Below are 12,753 nucleotides of genomic sequence, written 5' to 3'. Positions count from 1 at the left end.
GAAGAGAAGCACTTAGAGCTACAGACTGTTATAAAACCAGGTATAATTCTGTCAAAATGTACAGCCAGATGAGGACCAAGACTTGACTTGAGGGGTGCAGGCTCCAGTGGAGGCCAGCCAGTGCAGGGTCCACACAGAGGTGTGGAAGGAAGTGCATCCTGAGAAGAGTGAAGAGAAGACTGGGAGAAAAAAGCAAACAGTGAAGCACACCCCCTGTTCAAGGCGCTCCGCTCTGAGTAGGAAAATCCTAGGAAAGAGGAGATGTGGAATCAAGTGAGGGGGCTGGTGTTTATCTGATCTGGAACAAGATGAGGGTGTCCCTGCAGGTACACTTAATCTTCTGGTGTCATGGATCTCTTTGTTGGCCTGGTAAAGCCGACAGACCCCTCCTTCAGAATAATGTGGTTTTTTTTTTGTTTTTGTTTTTTTGTTTTTGGGGTTTTTTTTTGTTTGTTTGTTTGGTTTTTTTTGACAGGCAAAGTGGACAGTGAGAGAGAGAGACAGAGAGAAAAGGTCTTCCTTTGCCGTTGGTTCACCCTCCAATGGCCACCGCAGCAGGCGCGCTGCTGCTGGTGCACCGCGCTGATCCAAAGGCAGGAGCCAGGTGCTTCTCCTGGTCTCCTATGGGGTGCAGGGCCCAAGCACTTGGGCCATCCTCCACTGCACTCCCTGGCCACAGCAGAGAGCTGGCCTGGAAGAGGGGCAACCGGGACAGAATCCGGCGCCCCGACCGGGACTAGAACCCGGTGTGCCAGCGCTGCTAGGCAGAAGATTAGCCTGTTGAGCCATGGTGCCAGCCAGAATAATGTTTTTAAATGCCTATCATAAAATATACAAGATAATAAAGGAAAGCAACTGTATGGAAATGGTTGTAAAACATTTTTAAACATCTGTAATGTGACAGCAACTTCTTGATCAACACATTCAATAACACAATGTAATGACAGAAAAGCAACTATAATAACATAAAAATATTGTTGAACATAAATATTCAAGAAACCTGCAAGCAGTAAAACGTCATCTCAAGATACCTGGGATTTCCACCAATGACAGTGTCCCAAATACTGCTAACATTCCTCTGGCTGTAGCCTACATTCATAATGGAAGAAACTGGTAAAGTTCAGGTTTATAGAACTATAGATATTTTCTCCTCCAAGTCCCTAAGTCCATCTATCAGAGGTGGGGTGGGGAGGAAAGGGGGCCTGTGGACTAGCTGGCGTCAGTCTTGATGGCAAGTTTATAACGGTTCCTCTACTGACGCACAGAGAAGGAGGAGTAAGGATTCAGGAGACAGAAGGGCAACCTGGGGAGGTAGTGGCTGACAGGGAGATGGACTAGCCTTCAACAGGGACAGGGACTCTTTCTCCTCCATAAAGAAGGGAGAGAAGCAGCTGGGTTCAAACTTAGGATACATTGTGGTCTGGGGGTGAGAACAGGGAGCAGCCCTTCTTGGAGGCATCTATTTTCATGCAATAGACAATGTCACAAGCTGAAGTGGAGAAAGAAATGGTGGGGCCGGCTCTGTGGCATAGCAGGTAGAGCCGCCACCTGCAGTGCAAGCATCCCATATGGGTGCCAGTTCGAGACCTGGCTGCTTCACTTCCAACCCATCAATGGCCTGGGAAAGCAGTGGAAGATGGCCCAAGTCCTTGGGCCCCTGCACCTGCTTGGGAGACCTGGAAGAAGCTCCTGGTTCCTGGCTTCAGATCGGCACAGTTCCAGCCATTGCAGCCAAATGGGGGAGTGAACCAGCAGATGGAACACCTTTCTCTCTCTCTCTCTGCCTCTCCTTCTCTATGTAACTCTTTCAAATAAATAAATAAATCTTAAAAAAAAAAAAAAAAGAAGTGGTAAAAAAACATCTTTAGACATCTTTAGAACTAGAAAGGGAATTTCTAGGTCAAAAAGGGCAGGGTCTCTGAGCACAACTGAGTGCTTGTTTGAAGCTTGTGCCCCCAAAATTTGATGCCAAATCAGCTCAAGTGTGTCCTATTTTCCAGCAACCTGCAGAGGCTCAGAAGCGGAGAAGGTGGCTGGCACATTCAACCAGCCTGGGCCTTTGCAGAGCAAGCACAACGAAGGCGACAGGGAGGGGAGTGAGAATGGACAACGAGCCAGGGGGACACGAAGTCAGGGAGGAAAGGGCAGGTAATGGTGGGCAACACGGCGCTGGGATCAAGTACTAGAGTAAGTGAACGGTAACGAGGAGGGTGGAGTGCAGGGGGAGGCACTGCAGGTGATGCCATGACTGAGGCTGATGGTGCAGTGCAGGGAAAAGAGGCGAGGCTGCTGACCCCTGGTCAGGAAGCAGACAAGGCCGAGCATGCCCTGGTCACCCCTGCACACGCTGAGGTCACCAGAATGAGGAGAGAGGCAGCAACAGAGAAAAGGAGAGTGAACCAGAGCTGTGGCGGCTCAGCAGGCACAGGGTGGCAGGGGAAACCAGGATGACACCTGGCCCGGCCTGGCCAGAGAGCAAAAGAAAGAGGTGAAACCACGTGCCCTGAGAGGGCGCAGGGCAAGCAGTCATGGGAAATGTCCACTGGTTCCTGCTCAGACAAGGAAGTAGCACCTCAAAGACGGCCAGAACCCGAGTCTGGCACTGAAGAAACCAGCGCGGAGGGAGTGACGACACAGGGGATGAGGGCCTGCATTGGCCGACACAACAGAACCACAGCAGGGAGACCAGCCTTGGTGACAGCCGATGGCCTGCAGCCTGACTGTGCTGTGATTACAACGTTCCAAGGTCTGACGATGGAACAGTGAGGCACGCCCCACCTTGGGGATTCTCTTCTTTTATCAAAGTGAAACCAGCAACCTGGGTAACTACACACACCTATTGGTACTGTTCCAACTGTGCTCCTAAACACATTCGAAACTTCTGTTTTATATTGGCTTTCAGAGTCAAGATTAAGACAGATGAGCAAACCAAAGAATTAAATGAGTAATACCCCAGTGGTGTCGCCCAACTGCTGCTTCATGAGTTAAGCAGTTTTGTGTCCCGGGTCCTTCCAATTTTTTTTAGTATTTTCAAATATCAAAATTTTCATCAAGATTAAACACAGTACCCATGAAGCAATTAAGAAATAGGGCATGGGTTCTAAAGGCCTCACAAGATCATACTGAGAAGGGAATTGACCTGAAGTCTACCTATATTTTTTAAGAAAATCTACTTCTTTTGTTGCAATAAATCTCCTTCCTTACTTCACTCATTAGTTCTACACTCATTATTGAAAACAATGTATTCAAGTAATTTTTGAAACTTATTGGCTTTATAGCAGTATATAACACCGCTGGGAAAAGAAGGGGTTTTCCCAAACAACAGGAAAGAAAGCCATTCCTGTATTCACACACCTATTATTCACAAATATGCAAGGGTTGGCTCCCTGATGCACAAGATTCCTGCTGGGCACCAGGGATGTAAACGAAGGAGTTTCAGTCCCTCCTTGGAGGTGCACCGGCCTGCAACACCAGGAGCCTGCCACCCCCACTGTGCAGTCTATGTAGATGTTTCCCTCCCAAGAGAGACAAGAAACTGCCTCCTATCACAAAGCAAGTGGCAGGGCTGGCGCTGTGGTGCAGCAAGTAAAGCTGCCACCTGCAGGGCCGGCATCCCATATAGGTGCCGGTTTGAACCCCAGCTGCTCCACTTCCAATCCAGCTCTCTGCTATGGCCTGGGAAAGCAGTGGAAGATGGCCCAAACCATTGGGCCCCTGCACCTGCTTGGGAGACCTGGAAGAAGCTCCTGGCTCCCGGCTTCAGGTTGGTGTAGCTGCAGCCCGTTGGCAGCCATCTGGGGCATGAACCAGCGGATCGAAGTCCTCTCTCTCTCTACTTCTGCCTCTCTGTAACTATGCCTTTCAAATAAATAAATTAATTAAAAAAAAAAAAAAGTGGCAAGCACAAAAGAGGGTTTTCATTATAGTATTGCTGGAATACAGCTACTTTTAAAAAAATTTTATTTATTTATTTGAAAGGTAGAGTTACACAGAGGCAGAGGCAGAGAGAGAAAAGTCTTCCATCAGCTGGTTCACTCCCCAAACAGCCACAACAGCCAGAGCTGAGCCGATTTGAAGTCAGGATCCAGGAGCTTTTCCTAGTCTCCCATGTGGGTGCAGAGGCAGAGGCTTAGCCTACGATGCTGGCTGTGGCATACAGATACTTTTTTTTAAAAAAAAAAGATTTATTTGGGGAAAGCACAGTGGTGCAGTAGGTTAATCCTTTACCTGCAGTGCTGGCATCCCATGGAGTGCCGGTTCTAGTCCTGGCTGCTCCTTTTCCAATCCAGCTCTCTGCTGTGGCCTGGGAAAGCAGTAGAAGATGGCCCAGGCGCTTGGACCCCTGCACCTGCATGGGAGACCAGGAAGAGGCACCTGGCTCCTGACTTTGGATCAGCGCAGCTCTGAACATTGCAGCCATTTGGTGAGTGAACCAACGGAAGGAAGACCTTTCTCTCTGTCTCTCCCTCCACTGTCTGTAACTCTACCTCTCAAATAAATAAATCTGTAAAAATAAAAAACTTTTAATAAGATTTATTTATTTTTTTATTTGAAAGATAAGAGTTACAGAGAGGCAGAGGCAGAGGCAGAGAGAGATCTTCCATCTGCTGGTCCACTCCCCAAACAGCCAATCCAAAGCCAGGAGCCGGGAGCTTCCTCCAGGTCTCCCATGCAGGTGCAGGGTCCTGAGGACTTGGGCTGACCTCCACTGCCTTCTCAGTTTACAGTAGAAAGATGGATCGTAAGTGGAGTAGCTAGAGCTCAAAACAGCACCCATGTGGGATGCCAGCACTATAGATGGAGGCACTGGCCTCAACCATACAGCTACTTTTAAAAGTATTATTCACTCGTCATGCTGCAAGAAAACGGGGAAGCACCCCTGGGTGATGAGTTAGGTAACTAGGTCACACTAGTGGTAGAACAAGTTACACTCATTAAAATCAAGAGTTCAAAAGGCCACATTTGAACTAAATGAAGTAGCATCTACTACTTGTAGATGCTACAAGTAGTCCATGGTTGATAGGGTTTAAACAAGAAAAACATCAGAAGAGTTTGTAAAAATCCTAAGGCTGCATGTGGTGTACTAGAACTCTAAACTTGTCTCTGACAGCAGACAGACAGTGCGAATTCTAACCAAACCCAGGTTTACTTTGTAGGACATCTAGAAGGTTTAGAAGCTCTAAACGTAAATCACACATAATCTTACCATTGCAGAAAACTTTATTAAAATCAAATCCTTGGCTTGCTAGGAAGTCGATGCTGGAGCTCTGCAACAAGAACAGACAGAACACACATTGTGGGGACCACACGGGCAGGGAAGAGGACAGACGCAGGACAGTAACTCGGCCACAGGATCAGCATGCCAAAGATCTGAAGACAGCCACTTATTTCTGCTCCACGGCTGTCAAAACATGTATTCGTTTACTTAAAATATCGAGGTTCTTCTCCTCTACAGCTTATTTTTTAAAAAATCCTTGTTTCACACTATTTTTTAAAAACCCACTGGGTAAGCAGATTTTCTCCCAACAGACAGAAGGCTCCAGACTTCGACTGCTGTCCTGACTAGGAGGTTTTCAGTAGACAAGAGATGTATCATGTTATCCCATCCCAGGTTCAAGTTTAAGGTAGCTCACATGCACACCTTGTTAAGGCTTCATTATCTGGGTGGCCATTCAGCCTAGCAGTGAAGATGCTGCTAACATGTCCAGCTCAGAATGCCTCTGTTTCAGTCCCAGTTCCAGCTTCCTGCCAATGCAAATTCCGCAAACCAACTGGCGATAGGGTAGTTGGGTCCCTGCCACCCCCATGGGAGACCTGAACTGAGTTCCCAGCTCCTGGCTCCAGCCAGTCAGTCCCAACTACTGCAGGCATTTGGGGAGTGGACCAGTGGATGGGGTGCGTGCTATCATCTTCTCTCTCAAATATCTACCCTCCTACATAAATATATATATGTATATATAGGATGTATATATATATGTATGTGTGTGTGTATATATATATATACACACATATACTCACACACACACACATAGATATCACTGTTGAACTCAAGTTCAGATACTGAAAACTCAGTTATCTCAACGGATGTTCTTATCATCCTGCACTTCAAAACAGTCCATCTCTGACAAATGCACCAAAAGATGGACTGTAGAAACACACTTCTGTCCTTCTTCACGACTTCAAAACATCCTACTTTCCTTTATCCCATTAAACTCAGTGTAAAAGACTCATCTATTCCTTTCTTGACATTATTTTTCAATCAAATCACCCTCTGGGTTCACAAGAATGAGTTAATGACAATGAACAACACATTTAAAAATGGTTAGAATGGTAAATATTACATTATTCATACTTTATACGTAAAAAAAGCTTTGAGCCAATAAAATCTATTTGTGGTTTACTAGCCACATTTGATTTGTCCTAAATATACCTTTTTTTTTTTTTGACTGGCAGAGTGGACAGTGAGAGAGACAGAGAGCAAGGTCTTCCTTTGCCGTTGGTTCACCCTCCAATGGCCGCCGCGGCCAGCGAATATACCATTTGAGATTCAAGAAATAGCACAGCATTTGGTAGGACTATGTGAGGCATCTATCAAAATTTTAAACGCTTATGTCCTATTGCTCTATTCCCCTTCTAGGAAATCTGCCCTACGGAAAAATTCTTACATGTACCAAAAGACATATTTTATGGAAACAATGACTATGGCATTGTTTATAATCATCAGACAGCCTCCAAATTCCAACTAAGAAATTAAATAAACTATACAAGGTTCAGGGTTAGCGCACAATGGGGTAAGCCACTGCTTTGCTTACGATGCTGGCATACATACTGGGCATCCCAGATAGGAGGGCTGGTTTGATTCCCGGCTACCTTGCATCTGATCCAGCTTCCTGTTAATGTGGCTGGGAAGGCAGTGGAAGACTGCCCAAGTACTCGGGCCCCTGCCACCCATGTAAGAGACTAGGTTGGAGTTCTTGGTTCCTGGCCTCAGCCAGGTCCAGCCCTGGCGGGTGCAGCATTTGCAAAGTAAACTAGCAGATATAAGATCTGTCCTTCTCTGTCACTTTACTTTTCAAACAAATAAAACTTTTAATAGACAAATAAATTACAAATATTCATGCTGTGAAACATGAAGAAATTCTGTTCAAGGTAAAGTGTCAAGTTATATAAAACGTGAATATTAGAATTCCATTTCTATTAAAGAAAAATGCCAAAATGCTAAAATTATGTAAGTAGTTTAGCTCCTTCTATCCTTGCATAGGATATATACATACTATGTTCTTTCAGAAAGCAAAACTACCTAAGTGGGAAGAAGGAAAATAGGATAGGAAAAAGCCTGCACTGTAGGTTCAACTCAAAGGCAAGACATTAAAAATGTGAAATAGAGTCACATTACAAAGCCATATTCTCAAATTCTGCTTTGTTAGTGAGAAAGCTCATGTTCTGACTTCCATCTGTGCATCTTATTCCTTAATTCACCCTGAAGTAAAGGGGACAAGGGAACAATGATGTCATTAATTTACAATCCTAAAGTGAAGGTCACAGTGGTGAAATGATCAGGCCAAAGTCCAAAGGTAGAACCATTTTTTTTTTTTTTCTTTTTCTGCTAGAGAAAGAGAGACAGTGCATGCTCACATTTGCTGGTTCACTCCCCTGATCCCAGCTATGGCTGGGGAGCAGGACTGGGTTGGCCCAAAGAATCAGGAATTCAATCCAGGTCTTTCATATGGGTGGCAGGAACCCACTAACTTGAGCCATCACCACTGCCTCCCACGGTCTGCATTAACAGGAAGTCGGAGTCAGGAGTTGGAACAAGGTATTGAACTTATATACTTCAATATAGGATGCAAGCATCTTAACCACTAGTCTAAGCATTCATCCTTGAACCAGCTCTTTGCTATGGCCTGGGAAAAACAAAGCCAAGTGCTGGGGCCCCTGCACCTGCGTGGGAGACCGGAAGAAGCTCCCTGCTCCTGGCTTCAGATCAGCCCAGCTCCGACAGTTGCAGCCATTTGGGAAGTGAACTGGTGGATGGAAGACCTCTCTTTCTGGTTCTCCCCCTCTCTGGCTGTTACTCTGCCTCTCAAATAAATAAAATCTTAAAAAAATTTTTTTAAAGAAAACTCAGATTCCACATTGCTTCATCAGCAAGTCATGAAACAAAAAACTCATTTATGCTACTAACCTGACAAACAAATTTGACATCTGGCGAGGATCTATTGAAGGGTTTCGGGAAAACATAGAAGTTAAATGACTTTGTTATATACCTGAGAAAATAAGATGAAAGGAGACTTAAGAGGTTACATCACGCCACAATGAAAGAATTCCAACCACTTGTTAAAACAACCTACTTTGAATCTGTGTGGTCATACTTAAAAGTGCAAAGGCCAAACTGAAACAGCAAAAAGTCCATGGAATGCTGGAAAAGGGAAATAAAATATCTGTCACAACAGTGCTGCATATCTGACATGAGCAACAGTATTCTCAATCAGGCAGGCTTTCTGAATTACTCAACTTGACTTTGGAAGAATACTTCCAATTAGAACAAATCACATAGGTTAGGCTTTAGAAGCACTATAAATTCATATATATTCTTAATTTTTTCCCAGTTAAGCACTTATCCATCAGCCAGAGCATGATATTAGGTCTATTTCCAAATGAGTAACATAACCACATATTTCCTACAAATCAGATTAACATCAAAGATATTAACCTTTTCCCAAAATGTTTTCCAGCAAACAATTATTTTTGCTGTTGCTTTAGACATTTGGAGTTGAGAGTAAGTGTTACACTTAGAACACGTGAATGTGTGAGTTTAATGATCAGATTTCTCTAGATCTCAAGGAAGGTCAACATGGGAGTGAAAAAGCCTTTCTAGCACATCCACCTGCCTTTTTAAGCTTCTGATATCTTTCTTCTGGAGTGTCAAAGCCATTTGTTAATGCAGTTACTGAGGGTCCATCGCTGATACCTAAATTTTAAGAAAGAAAAGTTTTTAATTCATTAATAAGTGATAATATAAAAAAAGCACACTTTTAAATGCCACTTTAATTTCATGTTTTTATGAATTAAGATGAATTGGGTACTGGCCAGCACCATGGCTCAAATGGCTAATCCTCCGCCTTGTGGCGCCGGCACACCGGGTTCTAATCCCGGTTGGGGCACCGGATTCTGTCCTGGTTGCCCCTCTTCCAGGCCAGCTCTCTGCTGTGGCCTGGGAGTGCAGTGGAGGATGGCCCAAGTGCTTGGGCCCTGCACCCCATGGGAGACCAGGAGAAGTACCTGGCTCCTGTCATCGGATCAGCGCGGTGCGCCGGCCGCAGTCGGCCGCGGTGGCCATTGGAAGGTGAACCAACGGCAAAAGGAAGACCTTTCTTCTCTCTCACTGTCCACTCTGCCTGTCAAAAAAATAAATAAATAAAAAATAAAATAAGATGAATTGGGTACTGTACCCCCCATGTTTATAACGGCTCAACTCACGATAGCTAAGATGTGGAATCAATTCAGATGTCCATCCACTGATGATTGGATAAAGAAACTGTATATACATAATGGAATATACTCAGCCATAAAAAGGATGATATCCTGTCTTTTGCAACAAATTGGATGAAACTGGACACTATTATGATTAGTGAAATAAGCCAGTCCCCAAAAGACAAATACCATGTTTTCCCTGATTTATGCTAATGTATAGAGTACAAATAAAATGTAATGTATACAATTCAAATTGGCATTTTGAGATTTGATTGTTGCTTACAGCCCGTCTATACTCTTGAGGAACAGCAGTGTTTCTATTTAAAAACAAGGAAAAAAAGGTTAATTAGAAGTGTTCCCTACCAGATGTTCTCAAAATCAGCATTATTTTTACTAGCTATAAGGCTGAATTCTATAAAGGTTGAAAATCCTCATTTTGAACATCTGAAATGCTCCAAAACCTAAAACTTTCTGAGTGTCAACATGACAGCAAAAGTGGAAAACGGCCAGCACTGTAGTACAGCAGGTTAAGGAATCCATACGAACGCCAGTTCCGGTCCTAGCGGCTCTGCTTCTGATCCAGCTCCCTGCTAGCGCTCCTGGGAAAGCAGCAGTACATGGGCCCCAATGGGAAACCCGGATGGATCTCATGGAGTTCTGGGCTCCTGCCTTTGGCCCAGCCCACTCACACCATCACTGTCATTTAGGGAGTAAACCCGTGTTATGAAGACCTCTTTCCCCCATCTCTCCCTTTGTCTGTCACCCCATATTTCAAATAAATAAATCCTTTTTTTTAAAAAATGGAAAACAACATGTGATCTCACGCACTGAAAACTCAGGCACATTAACGTTAGTATACACAGCTGTTCTCAGGCTGTGTGTGTGACGCAGACAGCAAACAAAGGACTTGAACAGACTTGAGTCCCATCACAAGATACCTCATCATTTATATGCAAACAGTACAAAACCAAAATCTGAAACACTTTTGGTTCCAAGCATTTCAGATAAGGGATACTCAATCTGTGACAATAAACTTGTTTTGACTTGAGAATGGGCAGTTCAAATGCTAACACGGGTTTCACAACCAGGATACCACTTAAGAAAATAACCTTTGTGCTTGAGTAAGAATTGCTACTTTCTAAAGGACTAATGCAAAGTCAGACATTAACAAATCCTTTAGTGTATTACTATTAGAGTACCAGTCTGGGTCAACAGTTTGCAGTGACATCTGTACAAAGTCATTTTTAAGGTCAAGAGAATATTAACTCTGGTGAAAACTCTTAGCTTCCCAAGGAACTGACTCTAGCTAAAAAGTGAATACTTAAAACCAAGGATCAAATTGACTCCAGCATAGATTTATAAAGAAGTATATTTTTCTAAACATGTAAAATCAGATAACTAAAGGCATCTGACATTCACAATTCAAAAATTGGTCTTGGGGCCAGCATTGTGCAGCAGTGGGTTAAAGCCCTGGACTGAGGCGCCGGCATCCCATATGGGAGCTGGTTCTAGTAGCGGCTGCTCCTCTTCTGATCCAGCTCTCTGCTATGGCCTGGGAAAGCAGTAGAAGATGGGCCCCTACACCCACGTGGGAGACCTGGAGGAAGCTCCTGGCCCTGACTTCGGATCAGCTCAGCTCTGGCTGCTGTGGCCATTTGGGGAGCGAACCAGTAGATGGAAGACCTCTTTCTCTACCTCTCTCTGTAACTCTTCCAAATAAATAAAATTAAATTAAAAAAAAAAATTAGCTTCAGGACCAACACTGTAGCCTAGTTGGTTAAGGCACCATCTGTGACATCAGCATTCCACATGGCTGCTGGTTCGAATCCTGGTTACTCTACTTTCTTTTTTTTAAGATTTATGTATTTATTTGAAATGCAGAGTTACAGAGAGAGCGGAAGAGACAATGAGAGACGTTCCATCTGCTGGTTCACTCCCTAAATGGCCGCAATGGCCAGAGGTAGGCCAGTCCAAATCCAGGAGCTTCTTCCTTGTCTCCCATATGATGCAGGGGCCCAAGGACTTGGACCACGTTCACTGCTTCCCCAGGCACATTAGCAGGGAGCTGGATCGGAAGTTTAGCAGAGACTCAAAGTCACACTCTTATGGGATGCCAGCACTGCACGTGGTGGCTTTCCCCTCCAAGCCACAGCTGCTCCACTTCTGATCCAGCTTCCTGCTAATGCATCTGGGAAAGCAGTAGAAAATGGCTCAAATGCCTGGGCCCCTGAACCCATGTGAGAGACCCGGATGCAGCTCGTGGCTTTGGTCCTGGCCCAGTCCCAGCTGTAGCAGCCATCTGGGAAGTGAAACAGTGGATGGAAGATCAATCTCTCTAACCCTACCTTCCCAATAAATAAATAAATCTTTCAAAAAAATATTAGTCCTTGCACACCACAACAATGAAAAAAAAAAAAACTGTAAGCACTGGTAGACACACACACACACAGACACCTGCTGAGGTAGGCAGTGACTCTTTCCACGAATGCACAAAGCAATACCCGCATGTCCCTACAAAAGGCTGGCCCTATCTAGCGACAAAAAGACACTTTACGATGCCACTTCCACGAATGAGGTATCTAAAATGCCGACATGCTGCCAGAGGTTCGGGGCAGGGAAGAATGGATTCAATGTGCAGTTTCAGTCGGGGAACATGGCTGCAGCGGTGGGAAGGCACCTGAAGCCACTGTACTGGAAACCAGACAGTCCAAATGGCACATTTTGTGTTATGTCAATTTCGCCACAAAAGGGGACAGAAAGCCTGACCTTAACCCTCAAGCTTTGCACCACGTCCATGTCAAACTGTCTCAAGCACCCCCAAAGCCTCCGTTTCCGGCTGAACCCCTCAGAGACTGGCCAATGACAAAGCTGCTGCACCCCTTCCTCGCTCTGCAAACGTTAACACTCGGATGCTCGGCTCAAGGCTACGCAGGCAGGAGAAGCTGGGGGTTTGGAGGCGGGAGGCGGAAGAGGCCCCCGCTAGGCACGGCAAGGCAGGGATACCTGAAAACTCCCCATCGATGGCGAAGAAGTCCGCCTCCTCGATGGCCTGGTACACTTTGTGAAGATTACTCTTAAAATCTGCGGAGAGACCGAGAAGAGGCTCAGAACCGGCGGTCCGGCTTCAGGGCTCCTAAGGGGACACGCTAGGGGCTCCCGAGGCCGCAGGGCCCTGGGCGGGCCGGGATGGGTGTTCCCCCAGGGGTGCCTGAGCCGCTCGGGGCGCCCTGGTCGGGGAGGGCGAAGGCCCGGGGTCGGGGCCGGCCCCGGAGGGCACAA

The 12,753-nt window shown here is 45.5% G+C and overlaps 1 protein-coding gene across 16 annotated transcripts in view; it reads right to left on the bottom strand.

Moving 5' to 3' along the window:
- PARN (poly(A)-specific ribonuclease) overlaps nucleotides 1-12,753 on the bottom strand; it is a 173,122-nt gene that overhangs the window by 159,986 nt on the left and 383 nt on the right. For 9 of the 16 annotated variants that reach the window (XR_016226277.1, XR_016226280.1, XR_016226279.1 and 6 more), the window contains exons 2-6: nucleotides 12,478-12,555; nucleotides 8,892-8,971; nucleotides 8,352-8,419; nucleotides 8,186-8,267; nucleotides 5,207-5,267 (exon numbers count right to left, since the gene is read on the bottom strand). Coding sequence is in view for 11 of the 16 variants with exons in the window: in XM_002711762.6 (XP_002711808.2) it covers nucleotides 5,207-5,267; nucleotides 8,186-8,267; nucleotides 8,352-8,419; nucleotides 8,892-8,971; nucleotides 12,478-12,555 (369 nt within the window). In the remaining 5 variants the exon portion in view is untranslated. Of the gene's footprint in view, nucleotides 1-5,206; nucleotides 5,268-8,185; nucleotides 8,268-8,351; nucleotides 8,420-8,891; nucleotides 8,972-9,282; nucleotides 9,399-12,477; nucleotides 12,556-12,753 lie in introns of all 16 variants that reach the window. The other 7 variants (XM_070064793.2, XM_089321793.1, XM_017342468.4 and 4 more) reach the window with 4 other exon arrangements.

The sequence above is a fragment of the Oryctolagus cuniculus genome, chromosome 19 (genome assembly GCF_051225735.1).
Source record: "Oryctolagus cuniculus isolate XC-2025 breed Fujian yellow rabbit chromosome 19, ASM5122573v1, whole genome shotgun sequence".
Classification (NCBI taxonomy): Eukaryota; Metazoa; Chordata; class Mammalia; order Lagomorpha; family Leporidae; genus Oryctolagus; species Oryctolagus cuniculus.
This window is presented reverse-complemented; position numbering and strand designations above follow the sequence as displayed.